The 20,886-nt window shown below is 45.3% G+C and overlaps 1 protein-coding gene across 3 annotated transcripts; it reads right to left on the minus strand.

The window, feature by feature from the left end:
- Positions 1 to 4,854: 4,854 nt before the first annotated feature.
- RNF114 (ring finger protein 114) lies at positions 4,855 to 20,886 on the minus strand. Of its 3 annotated transcripts, XM_082430500.1 has the most exons (7): positions 20,715 to 20,886; positions 16,485 to 16,635; positions 15,858 to 15,887; positions 14,310 to 14,416; positions 13,875 to 13,989; positions 8,209 to 8,316; positions 4,855 to 6,683 (listed from the first exon to the last, which is right to left on the minus strand). In XM_082430500.1, the coding sequence occupies exons 1-7, from the start codon at positions 20,852 to 20,854 to the stop codon at positions 6,618 to 6,620; spliced, it is 717 nt and encodes a 238-aa protein (XP_082286626.1). In that variant the 5' UTR covers positions 20,855 to 20,886; the 3' UTR covers positions 4,855 to 6,617. The 3 variants fall into 3 exon arrangements, with proteins under 3 accessions (XP_082286626.1, XP_082286627.1, XP_082286628.1); XM_082430501.1 differs by lacking the exon at positions 15,858 to 15,887; XM_082430502.1 differs by lacking the exon at positions 8,209 to 8,316.

Genomic DNA, 20,886 nt, shown 5'->3' on the forward strand with positions numbered 1-20,886 from the left:
CCTCAGACCAGCTCCCTCAGTCTCCCTGGAGAGCAGCAACCCTTCTCTATCCCAGTCTCTCCCTCCACCTTGTTCTTTCTCCTTGTCTTTCTCCATCTCTGTCTCTTTCCCACTCTGTCTCTCTGGGAGTCTCTTTCTGACTCTGTCTCTCTCTCACTGTCTCACCTTGGGCATGTCTCTCTCTGTCTCCCCGGACTCTGTCTGCCTCTGTCTCTCTCAGTCTTTCTCCCTATTTCTGCCTCTCTCAACCTGTCTCCATTTGACCTGGCAGCTCTGTATATAAAATGCTTAGATGAGCAGGCAAGACATATTTGGAAGGATGCTCACTCTAGCACAGTCCATAACGGTTGTGAAAATTAATAAAGGGAAAGAAACCTCACTAAAATGGAGGTGGGAGGCCAGAAGGGGGAGCTCTCATGCATATGCCACTAGAAGTCAATACAAATCCCAACAGGGGATGTACCTTGCATCTCTGGCAGGAAGTGACGCTATTTTAGTAGTACCAGCAGGAGGAAGAAAGATTTTCTCCTTGCTTGACAATAGCTCAGCCATTGAGAGACTGTCACAATGCAGCCAATGACAAGGCACTATACTTTGAACTCCCAGTTTCCTCCAATGGACTTTTTGTTTATAACAGCCCCTCCCAACTTCCCCTTCTCCTCTATAAAAGAGTTTCCTCTCCTTTGTTTTACCAGACTCCCATGTGGTTTGCCATAGCTGCATGTCCCGATTTGCAATTCTTTGCTGCTCCTGGATAAACTCATTTTGTTGGTAAAATAACTGGCTGTATTATTGTTTTAGGTTGACACAGTCAAACTGGAAACAACCTAAATACCCACTGATAAATGAAGTATGGTCCATCCTCACCAGGAGCATCATGCAGTCATTAAAAATGACACCACAATGACAGGAAGGATGTTGAGAGATAGATCGTGGCGTGAAAAATGCAGGTTATAGACCAGAAGGAAAGCATTTGCCCATTTTAAGTTTCAATCAAAAATATGGTGATCCAAGGACATGTTAAGTATTTCATTGAAGAAATGATCACTGGTTGTCTGTGGGGTGGGATGAGGAGTGGTTTCCACTTTCTTTTTCAGATTTTTCTGCTTTACCTGTCTTCTGTTATTTTTTAAAACAATAAGCATTATAATTCTTAACATTGTGCATATTTGCTTTATCGTTTTATTTATGTATTTATACACAGGCATGTATAATTTTCTTCTGAACCGTTTGAGAGTAATTTGATATGCTCTTCTATGCATATCTCCTAAGAATAAGGACACTCTCTATGTGACTGTGGTGTAATTATCAAAATCAGGAAATCTAACACTGATAAAATACTATTACTTGTTCCACAATCCATAGTCAAATGTCAGCATTTGGCCCATTAACATCCTTTAGGGCAACCCCTATCCCATCAAGAATCCAACCCAGGATCATGCAGCATTGCAGTTGGTTGCTTGCCTCTCTAGTCTTCTTTAATCTGACCTTGACATTTTTCAAGAGTTTCGAAGAATGTCCCTCAGTTTGGATGACTTGCCTGATGTTTCCTTATAATTAGACTCAGGTTAAACGTTTTTCTGCCAGGAACCTCGGAAGTGCTGCGTCCTCGAGTGCATCCCATCAAGTCACCCACGGTTTGTCCCATTATCGGGGATACTAAGTCTGATCCCTCAGTAAAGAAGGTGTCTGCTAGGTTTCTCCACTACAAAGTTACTAATTTTCCCTTTGTAAATAATTTGTGGGGTCATCATGTGAGACCAAACAGATAGCCTAGATGATTTTTATAAGCAGAAGAGTTAGCACTAAAGTCTTGTAAGAACTGAGCTTGTCCGCCTGGTTCTAACCATCAACTGAGCGGCTGCCCCACCCCAGCTGCAATAGACGTGTTGTAACACTAGCCTGTGTACAGAATAGAATTTCCTACCCTAGCCTAAGGATGCGTTTTACCTGAGGCTCTTTTCAAAAGATACAGATTCCCAGGCCCCACCCACATCTGCCAATCAGAATCTCTAAGAGAAGAGCCTGAGAATCTATTTTGGAGCAACTGCCTCCCAGGTAATTCATGTCTTCAGGGCAAGTTTGGGAAACATTTCACTTAATAGTAGTACTTAGTCATCAAACAATTACAGCTGCTAGCTGCTTGGGTGAGGCTGAGCACTGCTGGGTGGTCTCAAGAATGGAGGAGAAAAACAGTAGTGGCACTGCTAGCTCACATTTATTAAGCACTTATTTTGTGCCAGGGCCTGTTCTAATGCTTGACGTGGATTATTTCACTAGATTTCCCACAACTCCGTGAGGAAGACACGTTTATTAACTCCATGTTACAGATGAGGAAACCAAGGCACAAAGAGATTAGAATAAGTTGTTCGAGGGAATTCCCTGGCGGTCCAGTGGTTAGGGCTCTGCGCTTTCACTGCCCAGGGCCCGAGTCTGATCCCTGGTCGGGGGACTAAGATCCCACAAGCTGCATGGTGCGGCCAAACAAAAAAAAAATTGTCCAAGGTCACACAACTAGTAGTGTAGATGCTGGGGCCTGTGCAGTGTGCCTGAGACCATGCGTCTATTCACACCTCTATGCTGTACCACCGAGTCGCTCCTGTTCCGCTCGGGCAAATCACTCACCCTTTCCCTCCTCCACTCCATCATGTGTGTAATGGCAAGGCTGGTTAAGAGGATTCAATCAGATTGACTTTTCTGGAGTATCCTGAATGCCTGGTTTTGGTCACCTTTCAGGAGAGAAAGGAGGGAGGATTAAATAAAAATTATTTGAGGGCAGGCGTTGTGTCAGGAACCCGGGATGAGAATGATTATCTATTGTCGTTATTCCTGTACTCATTAACGCCCAGCTGAGCCTCATATGGGACATTCAGCAGATACCGTGGAAGGCCAGGGGATATTGAGAGAGGAAAAAAGGCAAGAGAGCGTCCAGGGATCACGTCGAGGGCCTGGGCAGGTCAGGTCCCCACCAGGCAGCAGCCATCTTACCTGCCCCCGGTCTCGCCCCCTCTGCCCGTCAAGTCCTGGCTCCTGCGCTTCCGGTTTGAGGACCCGCCTCCCCGCGCTGGACAGCGGGGCCAGCTTCCTTCAGGCTCTTTTCGCCACCGTACCGGCCCCTAATTCCGGGCTGGAAGAGTCGCCATGGAAAGGAAGTATCATTGTAAAAGGGCTCCCTTTAGTTCCATTTCAATTCTAGGAATATTTACTGAGTATACTCGGGGTCAAGTATGGAGGACAGTGGTGCACGAGACAGGTATGGTCCTTGCCCTCAAGAGCTTTACTAGTGTGCGAGGCAGCCATTAAAACAAGTAACTGCGCAAATGATGATTTAATGACAAGGTGTGAGCTGCCTGGCATATAGCAGATGTTCAGGACATTATTCTGCTAATATACATTGACTGGGGCTTCCAGACTTAACGGATAAAAATACAGGACACCCAGTTAAATATGAATTTCAAACAAACAACAAATAATTTTTTAGTATGAATATTCCTGGTGTTCACTTCCTAACTTGGGGAAATTACACTCCCATGCAATATTACAGGAAAGGGAGAAGGCACAGGTGGAGAAGGGATAAAAGGTCTAGATGCTTCTGTAACCCTTTGGACTTCCGGCTTCTAGTTTCTTTATGAAGTAGGAGGTATTTACTATTTATGAAATAGCTACCATTTATTAATCCCCTACCACGAGCACTCAACAGTCTGTAATTATACATGTGATTAGTGTATAAATCCCCAGTGGCTACCACAATCCTGGCTCATAATGGGTGCTTAGTAAACACCATATATGCCTGAATATAAGGAAATCAAAAAAGTTTTTTGGTCAAACTGAATGTGAGAGCTTTTACCACTGAAGATGAAATACTTCTAATGCCTACTTATTTTTAATTATACTATATTTAAAACAAGTGTAGAAATATATTGTCTAGTCATACATTTTAAGAAATAGTTTGATCCACATCCATCTTTGACATCAGAGTAATTGACAACATCAGAGTAACTTTTAGAGTTACTTAAGTGTCCCAGGCATGTCCTAGTCCTACTTGAGTTGCTTGAGAGCTGGCACTTCCTGTATCTTGTGCATGATGCTAGAAGTCTTACCCCAAGGCCTAGGTACCCATCCCTAAAACATCTGATTCCCCCACAGCTGCTCCTCTTGAGGAGTCTTCCCTTCAATTCAGAAAGATAACTCCACCCCCCACTCATTCAGGCCCCAAACCTTGGTGTCATTCTCTCATGGCAACCCCTCTCTTGCTTTCACACCTTACCCTCAAAAAATATCTGACGGAATCAGACAACTTCAGCACCCATGGCTACACGGCCCCAAGCAGCCGCTGTCTCCTGCCCGGAACCGCCAACAGCAGCCTCCCTGGTCTCTGCTTTCCCTCTTTCCCCGCTGTTGTCCCTTCTCCACATGTAGGAGACAGATCCTATTAAAACCTATTTAAATCGGGAGGGGGAAGTATCTTCCAGATGTCCTACAGCCAGCGGCAGAGTGCAGCACGGAAACACGCCCATGACCTCAGATCTTCACGTGTGGAACCCTCTACTATGATGTCTCAGGGCTGCCGCTAAGGCACCTGAAGTCGTTTCATGGAACGTGGCCACTTCTTGCCTCACGGGAGCTCCCAACATGGTGGGCGGGGTTCGGCGGGGAAGGGGGTTCGTTCTCCAGACAAGACAGGCCCGGTGAAGCCTGCCGGAGAAGTGTCAGAGCTGAGATCAGAGCCAGATGGGACTCACTCGTGACAGACAAGACCTTCCCCTTAAAAAGAGCAACAATCTTCCGGAGGCCCCCCCAGGCCCAGACTTCAGCAAATGGTGGTTAATGAAAACAGGCATTACAGCTTACCAGTTGGATAAATTATGAAATTTATTTATATTTCACCTTTTAAAAGCCAGAACATAACAAATGTCACTTTCTGGAAAGTCGTCTTATTAGAAATACATGAAGTGCACTTAATACAAGGAACTCAGTTTCTTGGTATCACCAGTGAGACGACCATCATCAGGTCCCGCAAATGAAGATTTGTCAAATTTCCCTCTAAACTTAGACTGAGATGAACTTCTTCCAGAAATTACAGTGAAGAAGCTGACCATAACATCGGGGCCCTCCCAAGCAAAAGCACATTAGAAAAAGTTACTTTGACCCCAAAGGGCCCATCTTTGCTGGGCCCTGGGCATGTGCAGCTCTCGCTGGCAGGCAGCGCGAGGCCCACAGCGCAGTGCACAGGCCCAGAGCCCCTTGTCATCTGAAACCTCAGCCACTGACCATAAACAATGTCCATATTCAGACAAGAGGTCTAACAAGGAAAAATGAACCTAAAACCCAGATGCCTTTTGGTGGATCAGAAGCTCTGCTCCTACAGATTAGACAGCGCTTAGCCTTGTATTTATTAATATTCGTGAAACAGTCCAACTTCAAGCTTCCGGAGCTATTAGCAAAGCAAGTTTCCAGTGGACAGTTTCCATTACCGACTGCTCCCAGGAAGTGTGCTGTGCCTTCTGAACAGCGTGTCTTGTCAGAGACAGCAGCGGCGATGCCAGACCTCCCCAACCCCTCTGCTTTAGAAGGCAGGTCTTCACACACCAACTTACGTGTTGAAAACAGTTTTATAAGGAAACCATTTGTGATAGAAAAGCAACACGCAGTTTAATCTAAATTACCAAATAAAAGAACTAGTATCCACTGGAGAGCCCAGACTTCTTATTCATTTGAGGACTCCTTTTTGTGCTTCAAGGACAGGAACATAAGCAGGCTCCCCAACAGAGAAGCAAACATAACCAAGTCACTGGAAAATACTTCATTAGTTTGAAAATCAGAACCAAAAAGCTATGGCCCTCCCACCTCACTTAGGTGACCCTCCTCCCCACTTATGGATAAATGGAGTTTAACTTCCCTAAGCCAGAAACACTTACTTTCACTAAAAATATGTGGTTACACCTTTATCCTAAAAAGGCACCATGCAGGCATTTAAGATTGAACCAGTTACTCCTAAGGGTGTGCAGGAATGGTAGGAAAATATCACTAAGCAAAACTTCCAGCACCAGAGCATGTTAAGTCCAGAACATTCACCCCAACAGGACGTGTGAAATGTCTCCCATGAGGTAACTCCAGCTTCTGGCAGCTGCTGCCAAGGACCAACTAACAGGAACTTGCACAGCACAGAAGGAGCTCCATCACTGATCAGATGCATTATTGCCAGAGCTCACACACCCCGGGGACAAGGAGAGGAGACGCTTGTCTCATCTGTGCTATTCATGACCCAGAAAAGGTCCTGGCTGGCTCAGAGGACCTGAGAGGTCAACATAGAACACGAGGCTCAAATGTGAAACAAGGACAGGTGGAGAAGCTGGGTTCCCTTCCAAAAAGGAGGGAGAAGCTGTAGGACGTGGCTGAGGAGCAAGACCAGACATGTGACAAACAGGGTAAACAGTAGGGGAAGAGCCCAAAGGAAAGGAGGGCTCTGATCTGGGGACCTGTTCCCTGTCGGAAGTGACCCTGTCCTAATACCACGGCTCACTTCCAGGTCTGTTGTACGTTTAGGTGGAGGAGTCACACGTTTCCCGCTGAGCACGTAATGGAAGCTCTGGAACACGAGCCCCAGCAGAGCCTGCTCACTGGTCGATGATGGAGCGCTGCAGCACCTGGTTCATCATGTCCTCCTCATCCACGTCGTAATCCTGCGGGCAAAAAAGACGCTCAGCCTCAGCCAACTGTGCGCAGCTGCAAGAACTCACTTTCAGTCAGAGAAGCAGGGCATGTGAGCGGCGGCTCTGGAGAGGGGCCAGAGGCCAGGGGCCAGCTCCACGGTCTGCGATGCTGGCTGCATGACTCTGGGAAAGTGTTTGATCTCTCTGTGCCTCGGCTGCCTCATCCTGACGATGACCATGATGACGGCTCCCTCAGACGGGAGGGTGGGGACCAGAGAGCACCTGAGTGAAGCCTGGCACAGACCAAGCGTTCAGACCTGGAGCGCTCCGAAGTGAAAGCAGCCTTTTTGATTCAATGAGGCAAAGCTATCTACTTGGGAACTGTATTCATCTTTAACAAAACGACAGTTATTTTGAAGTCTTGAGTTTCAGATACTCTGTTAAGCCGAGAGTAAAATACTCTTTATGACAACTCAGGAAAGAGTCATGCTTTCCTTCTCAGGTCCTGAAACACAGTCATTAAGACTGAATACTAGGGGCCTGACTGGCGGCGCAGTGGTTAAGAATCCGCCTGTTAATGCAGGGGCCACAAGTTCGAGCCCTGATCCGGGAAGATACCACATGCCGCAGAGCAACTAAGCCCGTGAGCCACAACTACTGAGCCTGTGCTCTAGAGCCCACAAGTCTGAGCCCGCGTGCCACAACTACTGAAGCCTGCATGCCTAGGGCCCGTGCTCCTCAACAAGAGAAGCCACTGCAATGTGAAGCCCATGCACTGCAACGAAGAGTAGCCCCCATCACCTCAACTAGAGGAAGCCCGAGTGCAGCGGCGAAGACTTGATGCAGCAAAAAAACAAACAAAAAAACTGAATACTATTCTAAAATCCGAACTTGACATCTGTATATGCAAATAAAAGGTTTACTTTAAACAGCCGGCCGGATTTGTCTGCCACTACAATGCCAAGACAACAGTGTGCTCTTCAAAACCACTCAGCTCTAGAGAAAGGATATAAACCTGATGACCACACTTGGCTTGTTGGTGTGTTTCGTTTGACCTGAAGTACTTTAAAATAAACCCGGGATACGTCATATGAAATTCTGCATTGCCAGCTTCCTGGGGCTGGGGCGGGGAGGAGCCTGGCAGTGCTGTGCCTGTCTTTCCACACAACAACAATCAGCTGGCGCTGCTGGCTGCACTACCTGAGTCACACACCGCCCAGCTTGCCATTCCTTAGCAGAATCACTTCCATTACTTGCCTGGTTCCCGTGGGCACCTGAGCTTAAGGATCCTAAACCAGGTTCCGTAACAGGTAGAAACCACATACCGAAGTGGACAAAAGTTTTGGAAAACATAAAATAAAAGCAAGCTTACTATATCTCAGTCTAGATGACTGGCCAGTTCATCTTCTTAAATACCACACAGCTGTCATTCCAGGGAGCCCATCACATCAGTGACAAAACTCACCAAGGAGGCCCACAGTTCTCCAGGTAAGAGAAGGGAGGGAGCTGTGCCATCCCCCGGGGGAAGGAGTTAGAGCCCAGGCTCCAGACTCACCACGAAAGTGTCGTAAGAAAACTGGTGCCGGCGCTGGATGTGCTCTATGAAGTTGGCGCTGCGGTAGTTAGGGTCTCCCCAGGGCATCGAGGCACATATCGGACAAACCTTTCAATAAAGAAGCACGGTATCAGGTACTGGATGTCTGAGCTGACATCAACCCTCTGTGGCCTGTGTCCAGCCACCTTTCTTCCAGGACAGCTTTCCTGACCACCAGTCCAGGGCCTGGTCACATCTTCAAGTGCACATTCACATCCCAGAAGACACCGTCAGTCTCCTACTCGAGTCAAAAGGCTTAGGCCATGATACCACCCATTTTTGATCCCCTACTGAGGTGAGAACACTGTGTCAGCCTAGGAGGAGCCTAGACTACGACCTTCCAACCCAGCACACAAAATGATCTAAAAGCACAAAGAAAACCAAGGAAATGACAGATGAGCAACATCCCAAGGAAGTAAAACACAGCCTTACGTGCTGTTTTTATAAAGTAAATGCTCAGACGAGGGGGCTCAGGCTAAAGGGCCTTCACACAAGAGGTTGATTTGGGCTTTGAAGAGCGGGAGATATTTGGAAAGACAAAGAGTACGTGGCAAGCAGCCAATGAGTCTGGCTAGAATGGAAAATTCAAGGCGAGGGGCAGAGAGGGGGGTGGGGGGAGAAGTAGGTGTAAGTGGTCTGGCTTGACAATGGAACCCCACCATCTACAAGGAAGATATGTGACCAAGGGGGTTGACATGAGATAAATGCGAAATGGTGAAGGAGCCAGGCAGGCGGCTGGCGCTGTGGAGGAGAGCATGATCAGAACCAGAGTCTGGGGAGGAGGAGGCTTCCAAAGGGAAGGGCTGAAACACTGACGTTTAAGGAGTTCTGCAGAAGCAGAGGAGCAGAACAGAGGACCAAGGGCTGAAGGAAGTGAGGCTTCAACAGAGCCAAAATAATCAGAGGGATTTCAAGAAGCCAAAGGAGGGAAAAAAAGGACAAAAAATTAGGTTGCAGTACCAGATACCACAGAGTAGTTTAGCAATATCTATCAAAATTATGAGTGTACTTAACCTTTGACCAAATTAATCCATATCTAAGACTTTATTACTATTCTTTTTTTGTTAGGAAGTGGGATTCACTGATGGGCCTCAGTGAGGAAGGGACAGGGCCAAGGTCTCATGAGTGCCTCTGTCCAGGGGCCATGATTAGGGATGTATTTGACCCCAGAGCCATCTGGGATGAGCCACTTCTCAGCCGCCACGGCTTCAGATTCATCTGCATTACACTTAGTAAATCCCCACTCCTTGGAGATGCAGATGTCCTGGCGGCCAGGGAACCTGAACTTGGCCCTGCACAGGGCCTTCATCACGTGCTCCTCGTTCTGCAGCTTGGTGTGGATGGGCATGATGACTTGGCCAACGAAGACTCTGGCCACTGTGCCCGAGGGCTTTCCCAAGGCACCCTGTGTACCTGTCTGGAGCCTAGACTGGGGACGGCCTGAGGCCAGACATGAATGTCCACTGGAAAGGGCTGTCTCCAAGGTCCCTTCGGGCAACCCGTACAGGCAACAGGCTGCATACACTACCAAGGAGGCTGCTCTTTGCAGCCATTGCACACCGGGCCCCCACGGAGAAAAGAGCACGGTCGGCTTAACTGGCTGCAGGCTAAGACTTTATTTTTCAGACATACGTAAATATAGGCAAAGGTATGTTAAAATCTATGACAGCCTTTAAAAATGTACTATGAAAAACTTCAGAACTATAGGAAAGTAGATAATAGTTTGATAAACCATCCCTTATCCTCAACACCTAGATTTAAGTTTGGCATACTTACTTCAGCAAAAAATGAAGCATTTAAAAATAAGACACAACAATTCACCCTTAACTGTTTCAGAACAGTCTTAAAAATATGTTTCCCTTTACAAATACAGTACTATTTATTATCTCACCCATCGATCAACAATTTTTTTTAGTAGCATTTAATATCCAGTCTTTCATCAAATTTTCTGATACTGTCTGGAAGTAACCTTGACGTTTATCAATAAGGGACCAGTTAAATCATGGTACAGACAAGTAATGGAAAACTGAGAAGCTCATTAAAAAAGAATCAGATCTACATGTACTGATGTGGACAGATGTCAACAACATTGGTTAGTGTGTAGAAATGAGCTGTCACTTGCATCCAAAGGGGGACAAAAGAGGAGGACAGCATGAGTCATACACGTGAAAGCTAGAAATGTCTCTGGATGACGTAATTTTGTATTTTCCACACACGCAGTGGAGCACTACTCAGAGGCCAATGAGCACTCCACACAGGTGTCTCTGATGCTGTTAAGACAGAACTGGTTTAGGAGCCAGGACACTGGGCTCCAGTACTGGTTCTGCACTAACCAGCTTCACAATGTGGGCAGTCCACTTAGCGTGCGTGGTACGCTGGTTTCTTCACTTATTCACTTCCAGAAATGAGTGCAGGGGAGACAGTGGTAGGAAATGAATTTGAGTAGCTCTATCATTTGACTTAACATCCGTTTTAGTTTTCATAATTACTAAAATAGTTGAGCTTATCTGGCTAACTTTAAAATGGAAAATGGGTAGTGGGGGCAGGTGGTGGTGTCTGTGTATCTCTGTGCCTAAGCTCATTTGCTCTTTCAATTAGTAATTGGTTATTAAGAACCATAACTGAAACATCTTGAAGAAGCAGCTGAAAACTTGGCTTTGGGGTGTTTTTCATAGAACATATCATGCTTAGTGCAGACAAAGAATGTGTACTGAGCAGCTATTCTGGAATCATAGGAAAAGAAAATGTCTGGCCTCAGGCCGTCCTCAGTCTAGGCTCCAGACAGGTACACAGGGTGCCTTGGGAAAGCCCTCGGGCACAGTAGCCAGAGTCCACGTTGGCGAAGTCATCATGCCCATCCACACCAAGCTGCAGAACGAGGAGCACGTGGTTGAGGCCCTGTGCAGGGCCAAGTTCAGGTTCCCTGGCCGCCAGGACATCTGCATCTCCAAGGAGTGGGGATTTACTAAGTGTAATGCAGATCAATCTGAAGCCCTGGCGGCTGAGAAGTGGCGCATCCCAGATGGCTCTGGGATGCGATGGCCATTCCAGATTGGCATCTGCCTCAGAAACCTCAACACTCATCTATGTAATAAAGATACAGATCTCAGAAGGAAGGGTATTAGTATCAAATGATGGGGCTGTTTATTTTTGAGAGAAAATAATCAATTCTTTGTGACTGATCTCATGAAAGGCCGGCAGGCATGGTGTGGTGTTTTACTTTTACACTGGGTTTACTTCTATTATACAAAAATGACAAGTGGTAATATAATGCATGTATTACATCCAAACATAAACTAAATTGCAAAAATATAAAAAATACTTGAATAACTGATGGTATAGAGGGAACCAGGAGTCTAGGGGAAGAGGCCACAGTCCACTTCTTATACAAGGAACTGACTACATACAAAGAAACAAATTTTTAAAATTGTAGCAAGGTGACAGAAAACAAGGACTTAAGAAGACCAGCTGGGCCCCTGGATAATGTGATGCCAGCAGTGGACGCTGGACTCTAAAGGGATAAAGGAGAGAACATGGAAGAGACAGCAGCAGCTGACAAACCAAAGCTTGAAGGAAAAGAGAAACTGTAGGCTATATAGAGAAAACAGTGGATCAAATATTCCTCCCACCAATTAGACAGGGAAGACTGGGCATGTCTGAAGGAAAGCAAGTGTTAGGAGCGGGTAGAGAGAAAAGCTGAAGGTGACAGGAGAAACATGGTGGGGAGAGGAAGCCTCAGGAGCAGGGCAAGGCCCTAGTCTCAGTCCTCCACCTGGATCTGAGGATGCGGGCAGAGAAGAGGCAGACTTGCAAAGGAGCCTTTTCCTCAGCACGAGGGAATGATAAGGACACAGAACGAGGGGTGCACTCTTCAAGTGTTCACAGGAACCCGGCGGGAAAGGCAAACAAGCAAAGCAGGATGTCTGTGAGCCATCTCATCTAGAGGGGCCAGCACTATTCAGGGCCAGCCAACTTCTGCCGGAACTTCTAATTTCTCAAATGTAGAGTATCAAGGTTGAGAAATCTGCTGATTTTTAAAGTTTGGGGAAATGAAATTGTGTATGGGCCAGACAGGCTGCCAGTCTGTGACCTCAGAGATAGATCAGAGAGCTCCTGAGACAGAACGAACAGAGGAGAAAGGAACACACACCTGGTACTTGGAACTTAGTGAAAAGCAGGACTCACCATTATCTGTGGAAAAGATGGGGACAGTTCATGCCAGGAACTTAATGAAAAGAGAGTGCCCAGAATAGCCACCAGACAGTGTGTGTGTGCGCCAGCGGCAATAGGGCCTGGCTGAAAACAGCGTGCTCGCTGGGCCAAGCCAGCCCAGTTCCCTAGTTTGGGGAGTTGGGAAAAGCAGAGAGAGGGGGGATTCATCTGTGGAATCTGTCACAGCACAACATTAAGAGTCCAGGGAGCCCAGTGTAAAAAGTAGCTGTACTGACCAGAATTTGGACTTGGCAAGGAGTTCAATAAAGAGAAGATTCAAGGTATTCTCAAACAGACTAGCTGAATCTTAAGATTTAAGACAGAAAAACACAGAGTGCCATCAGGCCTAATTCTACTAGCAAAAGCTCATGCAAATTCTCAAGTCTGTGCACCATCTTTTACAGCAGTGGAGCTGAAGATCTGCTCATAAAACTTGCTACATAGTTCAACAGAAGCAGTGTGAGATAAATGGGAAAACAAACAAAACTACAGAGAAAGTTGTATTAAGACCTAGTCTGTCAATCACATTAAGAGGGAAGGATAACACTGCTGAGATGGACCAAATTCAAACTTTTTTAAAGAAAACTACATGTCAGCCTTGATATATAAATTAAATATCAAAGGACTGATAAGCACTTTCCTAATAATTTCATCTACATTCTCTTTCCCCACAACTATGAAGACGCTACTCAAATGGAAAATGGCAGCTTTATGCAGACGCCATGGGATCCAAGTTAACGTTACCAACAATGGGAACAACAAACATCACATGACCCTCCTGATGTATACCCGGACGTGTAGCATCCCTGCACGATGTAGCACCCCTGCACGTAATCATGAAGAAACAGACAAACCCAAATTGAAGGGCGTTCTACAAAACAACTGGCCTGTCCTCTTTAAAAATGTCAAGGGCATGAAAGACAAAGAAAAACTGAGGACTAAAGAGACATGACACCTAAATATAACTCACAGATCCAGGATTTGGGGGCCAGGGGAGATTGCTATGAAGGACACTACAATTGTTAAAATTTAAACATGAATTCCAAAGGAGGTATTAGATTGTATCAATGTTACAATTCCTGAATGTGAAAATCAAACTCACAAAAAAATGTGGTTTTCTAAGAAGACATTACTTCTTCTTAGGAGACATGTGCTCAAGTATTTAGGGACAAAGGGTCATGATATCTGTAACTTATTCTCAAATGGTTAGCATAAAATATGTATATAGAGTATGGTTAAGCAAATATGGTAAAATCTTATTAATCTGTGACTCTAGGTGAAGGGTACATAGAGTTCATTTAACTAACCCTGTAATTTTTCTGTTAAGTTTGACTTTCTTTCCCCATAAAAATTCAAAAAACAACAACAACAAAAACCCACATAACAAAACAAAAAACTCAAAGAGTTACTCTTACCACAGATTTAGTGTCCGTGCTATGGAACAACTTGCAGTGTTCTACAAGTCCTTCTTGATCAAAATTCTTCTCGGGACAGTAAGGACAAGGAAACGTATAACGGTTTGGGACATTTCTGGAAGATGAAAGGAAGGAAAAAAGAAGAAACCTCTCTGTGAGTACCTTTCCGCACAATTTCAATCACTGTACCCTCCCAAAAGGAGCAAAGTTCACTCAATGTGTTATGACAGGGGTTCTGATGATCACTTATGCATCAGGTCAAATGATTTGAAAATAACAGCTCAGCTAATATTTGAAGTGAACATGAGAGTCCTTCTCCACACCCACCCCAAAACAAAACCTTAGGTCAGCTTTAGCCAGCATAACAATTATACCTCCACTTTCCAAAACTCACGAAGAAAGACGTCCACCTAAGAGAGTGACAGAGTCATTTACCTTGGCTGAAGGGACACATCCTTGGTGGTGGCCTTCACACCTTCCATGATGTAATTCTGGTATTTGGAACAGGTGGCCACATGCGCACGGATCTTGGATAGGAAGAACTTAAGTAGGAAGAACCAGAGCCCACAAGTTAGTCAGGATCTTGTACCCAGTCCAACATAGTCCCAAAGCGAAAGCAAGATGAAAACTAGACCTATATCACCCTGGCAAACAATCTCACCAGACTCCTGGCTATGCTGATGGGACTGAAACTCTGACTGTTGCAGGGTTTCTGTTAATACCAAGCCTGATGTTTTACTTGACCGAACAAGGATATCTGCTTCCACTCTAAAATCACTCTCAGAGAGGTTTGCTTTATTCATGATATGCTCTCTGCTCACAGAGACACTCCAAACCCAGTGAAGTTTTTAAAGTTTTCCACACTAGCACTTAAACTAATCTCCTTACGCAAGCCAAGAACCACATTCCATTATAAGTGCGGCAGAGAAAAGTGATGATTTACGTAAAAGGGATAAAGGCTAGTAATCCTAGTTAAACAATTATATCCTATCACCAGATTGTGATAAATGATCTTACAAAAAAAACCCAGACTCTGAATTCTATTTCTCTAATAAAATCTAGTCTTTGCAAGATGGAAAGAGAAAAGAAAACCCACAGGAAGAGTGCTTCATCACAGGTGATCTAAAAACAAAGAAAAAGTGTAAGGAATGAAGAAAGAGGAGGTAAAGGGAAGATAAACATTTTTGGAGGTATAATATAATACAATCACAAAGCATACAGAAATTTTTAAAAACTCATCATGCATACATAAAGAAAGATGAAGGTAACAGGAAACTTTATTTCAGTATATTGAGTTTCTAAATCAAAAGAAACTACAAGGAAAAATATGTTTCAGTATTTGAGCTGTGGCTTACCATGATGCTTCTTTCTGTCTTATCTCCAGCTAAAGAACTTGACCTCAAGCTGTCTATCAAAGAGCTCCCAATTAAAAGGGATGGGAAAGAGCCCTACTCAGAACTGCAGCCACTGTGTACCCCTAGTGCTAAATCACTCTGAAAGGAAAGAAATGGTAAGGTATATCCATTTTATGGCTATCCGTATTAAGGTGTTAAAGTAATGAAACTAACATGCGAGGATGTCAAAGTCATTAAGTAAAAAAGTTTTCAAAAGTGAAAAGAACTTGCAGAAGTATATATTATAGTATGATCCTATTTTGTAGAAATCCCACACTTGTGTTTGTCAATGGGCAGAAAAATGTTTTGCAGCCTTCTAAATTGAAGCATTTTTAAAGAGGTAATCTCTGGAGTGGGGAACAAGCCTACATTAGTTTATATTTTTGTGTTGTTTGGAATTAATAAAATCATAATGATTTAAAAACCAATAATGCTGTGTATATCTCTTTGAAAATAAAATGTTGTAACCTGTGCAGTTACAACAGATGTTAAAATAAATATTCTTGACTCTAACATGGTCATGCAAAAGAGTATGGGTGCATTTCAAATGTTAGATATTGCTATTATAATCAAATGACTTCATATTGACCTTTGCACTACAATTCCTCCTTGCCAAGTGCTAAAAAGTTGAACAAGTTTTATATCTTTAGTAATATACATTATAAAATTTCCCCTCAGGACTTCCCTGGTGTTCCAGTGGTTAAGACTCCGCACTTCCACTCCAGGGGATGCGGGTTCCATCCCTGGGGTTGGGGAACTAAGATCCTGCATGCCGGGTGGCGTGGCAAAAAAAAAAAAAAAAGAAAAAAAAAAATTCCCCTCAAACTCATTGCAACAGGTAACTTTGAGTCACTGACTTCATTTTATATTTTAAAAAATTAAGAAATATCATTGTCATTATATTCTAATTAAAACTGTGTATGCTGCTTTGGGAAAATGGGTCTTTTGCAGGAAAAAACTGGGACAACTGATTTCTATGGCTTTCAAGGCTAAACTATGTAATATACTAAACCAATTTTTAAAGGAAAAAAACCCCCACCACAACCAATTAAGGTTACCAAAATGCAACAGCACAGCCACTGCCACAGATAACCAGCATGCACACGTGCTGTTAGTCACTTAGTCACGTTCTAACTTCAGAAACAACGTGGCAACAGATCTACATTTTACCCATCTTATAGAAAGACACTGACTCTTCCGTTTTACTTCCACATACATTTTTACGGCAGCCATGGCAAGAAGTCTCTGTGCTCTCAATCTGCCGCTCGAGCTCCACGGCTCGGACGCCAGGTGCCAGAGTGCTGCGACACACCCCACAGACAGGCTTCTTCGGCTTCAGACATTCCTGCAGGCATGCAGAGCAAAAGCTAGAACAAGACATACAGAGAACCTGCGTCATGCATCGTGGAGACAAGACAACAAAAATGGATAAACTTTTAAAATGACATCAATGAATAAAAAACAACTTGCTCCCTGCTCTTGATTCAAATACTGAGTCCTTCTGGGCAAGAAAAAGGGGGGGAGGGTGTTCCTTGCAACGAACACACAGGTCCAGCAACAGAAATAAATGCAAACTCCCACGGCATGGCAGAAGGTGCTATGGCACAGTCTTCAGACCTCAGCCCCTGCCGCTGAGGGATCTTGGTGGGATCTCCTGAACTTCAGTTTCTCCTCTGTGAAGTGGAGATCATAGTACCTACTTCTAGGATTGTTGGGAGGGTGGATTATGCATAGCACACTCTTACTACAGTGCCTAGCACATATGAAATGCACCACAAACAGACGCGGCTATCACTAGAGGTGAATGCAAAGCACTATGGAAACACAAAGTCAAGAGCAACAGTTGTGACCCAAGGACAGAGCTGGTAAGACTTCAGAGGCAGCATCCGCGAAAGAGCCTTAAAATAAAGAGTTCAGTGGTACAGGAGGGGAAGAATATTCCAGGCCCTTAGACTTAGACTTTTATTTCCTCAGATGTATGGTGAGTGTTTAACAGCTTTCCTCATAAGCAGTAGGGAGCCAGGTGTTTAAAACAAGGTAGCAACCAGACCAAATTCAAGTTTTAGAAAAATAACTCTGGCGTTATCATGAACAATAGAGTTGTCGGCTTTAAAAATTTTTTAGATGAGGAAAGACGAGAAAAGACTTGATGTAGAAACCAAACAGACGGCCAAAGGCAAGAAACCGCGAGGCAATAAAGAATTCAGGAAATGATTCAGGGGTAGAATCAGTAGGACTTGGTAATTTACTGAATTTGGAAAAGCAAAGAAGTCAAAGATGACCAACTTTCTGTCCGAAGCCTAGACAGGTGGTGATACTCAGATACGGTACAGAGAAAGAAGGAATAATAAGGCATGAAAATACCCTGGCTACATACTCAACCTGACAGACAAGATAACAAAATCTGCCAGGAAGAACTCAGGACATATAATCAAAGGTAATTTGTGCATCTGACCATTTTTTACTGTCTCTAAAAATTTTCTTCCTTTTTGTTATTTAGCTAGATGTTAAATGCTGCTAGACAAAATTCTAAACCAGGATGGGAGAAGGTGAGGGGGTCTAATGATTCACAACCGAGGGCACAGTGGTGAACTAAATAAACAAAGTCCCTGTCATCATGATGCTTATATTCCAGAGTAGAGGAAAACACAAGTGTTAATTTCAGATAGTGATTAAATATATGAAGGAAATAAAACAAGGCAAAGAGATCAGCTGCGGGGGAAGGGGATCACAGAAAGCTTCTTTAAGGGGGTAACAGTTGAGCTGAGACCTAAAATTATGAGGAGAGCCGCACAGACGTGGATGAAAAGAGTTCCACAGAGATGACACCAAGTGCAAAGCGGGAACCAAGAGGTAGAAGGGAAGGTCTCTGAGGCCATGATGTGGTAGACCACGGGGAGAGAATAAGTGATGAGGTTAAAGAGGCAGATGGGGCCTTATGGCCATCATTTGTTGTACCTCTTCTCAAAGGCAGATCAATAGAGTAACCCAAGAGAGCACAGACGATCCCAGAGAGCATAATGAAATCAAACCCAGCTTGTAGATAAAAGCGGCTCAAAGCCTCCCTTCAAGCATACACCGAGATTCAGCTCAGAGATCAATGTTCACAAGCCACTCTGTGACTGAGTCATGCCCGACGAACAAGCCTGCTTTTAAATGGCCCCTGTATCTTGGACTGGCTTTTAGTTTCCATTTCCTATTTATGGGCCTTTTTCTAGTTCAGCCTTCTAGATGCTCCACTTCCTGTTATAATGCTACTTAGAAAATCCTTCTCTTGGGCACCCAGCCACCTGCCATTCTCCAGCTGTACTCCACTAAGTTGGAGGGGGATGTAAAATTCAGGGCTTGAAATAAAGTTTTATAAAAATTCAATGCCCCACGCAGCCGGAGCTGCAGTGATGCTCACTTCCAAGCAGGAAAGTTAGCAAAAATCAACCAGGCAGAGCAAAAAGCACTTGGCTGGAGCTGAGGGAGACTTGGCTGCCCTCACAGAGGTGTAGCCATCTGTCTTCAATCAGCACTGAACTGATGAACACACGGAGCTAGTATGGTGAGTATAGAAAAGAGCCCAGGTTTGAATCCCAGTACTGCCCCCTGACCTCTGACCTAGGAAAGGTCCATCTGGCTCAAGGAAACCTCAAATTTTGCTGCTCTTCAGTTGGCAAATTGTGCTGGGTCCATTCTCCTTATAAATGTTAATTGTAAATGAAATCCACTGAATTAATCCAAAATTAGGTAAACATAATAAGGAGGACTGATCCAAGGAAAAGAGGAGTCAGCGAGAAAGCTACCTGGGCTCCACTTCAACTTTCACAAAGTATGCTTCCCCCACTAATTTCTTAGTTCATTCGTTCCTTACTCGATCACTCCCCCTGCCCCCACCCCAGGTTTGATCTCTATAATACCTTCCCATCGCACAATGAGTTTTGACAAAAGTTTGAGCATTAGTAGTACTTATTTATCATCAATTCACTGGACTGTGAACTCCATGGGCAGAGTCACCTTGTTCCCTACTGTGCCCCCAAATCTGGCGCATAGTGAGCACACAAATATTTTAGCCAGTTGAACATAAGATTGGAAGATGGTTGCTCAGACACTACGTTGGGCACCTGGGACAGAAAGAGGCGCAAAACATACATGACCACTGCCCTCGTGATCTCTAAGTTTTGCTCTGTGCAAGATAGGAGAAAGAAACCCCAGGAAAGAAGCAGAGAGGTAATTTAAATGGGGATGGTGACAAGGGAGGTAACTTAAACTGGGACTTGAAGTCTGGAAAGGATCTGGGATAGTGACGGGGGAGGTGCAAATGGGGCAAGAAGAGTTCCAGGCTAACTGAACTGCAAACAGGAACAGCCTGAAGCTAGAAAGAGCGTGGTGCACTTGAAGAAGCAAAAAGCAGTCAGTGTGCCTGAAGAGCCCTTGCCAGGTGCCAACTGTTCTCTGAACTGGCAAACAGACACCTGCAGTCCATCTGGGGAGAGTAGACAACGGTGAACCTGCCCTAAGTGAGCCTCAGTGCCCTCACCCGCAAGATGGCCTCCAACCCTCTTCCCCTGCAGGAGTGCTGCAGAAATAAGAATGCCCATGAGGTCCAGTAGGTGCCTATTGTGCCTACTGACCAACAGAGGAGTCCTAAGACCAATACCAAGATGATGCCCGTGACGAGCACTGGGGAAGGCTACAGAGGAAAATCCAACTCCCAGTAGCAAGAGGAAGGTAGCCACATTCTCTACAGTTCTTTCAACTTAAGTGTCTGATGTGTGTCTGATGGAGCAAGGCTTAGATTCAAATCCAGCCAACCTCAAAGCACCTACCCCAGAACCTGTACTGGACATTGTCACACACATCTCCTTTAATCGTTATAAGCAGTCTATTAGCAATATGGAGGCTTTATAATTTCAAATACAGTGCAACAAACCTCGTACCCAAGTAGGAATGCTAACAATCACTATCTGCCAACTCCCCACCTCTTTCACAGTGAAGGGCAGACCGGTCAGATCTACATCAAGACTTCCCTTTTGTTCTTTTGGTCTAGTCCGGCGTTTCCCCGACTGTAGTGAACACTAGCATTACTTGGCACAGCTGGACACATGACGCCATACACAGTGTACTTCAGGGGCCACGTACAGACTATTTAAGGGAAACTGGCTCCCCAAGAGCCGACTTTAGACCCTACCAAACCCCCAGCAGGGAGCGACTCCACCATCGCGCGTGGGAAGGAGCCTGGCAGGCTGCCTGTAACACAGCAGGCGCTCAACAGAAGAGCGGGATACTTGGGTGTAAGCAGGGCGGAAGAGAAGACCACCCCGCCAACTTCCACGGGCCTCCAGGAACTCCATGTCCTCTCGCTCCCGCCTCGAGACCCTCCCTGCCGAGGCCTCGCTCCTCGGCTCCATTTTCCTCCCAGTCAGGCGCCCCCCCGACCGGCCCCTGACCCTCCACTTACACGTGTCCACAGGGCACCTGCACGGGCTTCTCGTACACCTCTAGGCAGACGGGACACGTGAAGCGGCCCAGGGGGTCGGCCTCCGCCGCGGGCCCTGCCAGCTGCGAACCACCATCACGGTCCTGCAGTTGCGCCGCCATCTTGCCGCCGCTGAGCGCAGGGCAACGGCGGC

Source organism: Balaenoptera physalus (genome assembly GCF_965194825.1).
Source record: "Balaenoptera physalus genome assembly, chromosome: 16".
Classification (NCBI taxonomy): Eukaryota; Metazoa; Chordata; class Mammalia; order Artiodactyla; family Balaenopteridae; genus Balaenoptera; species Balaenoptera physalus.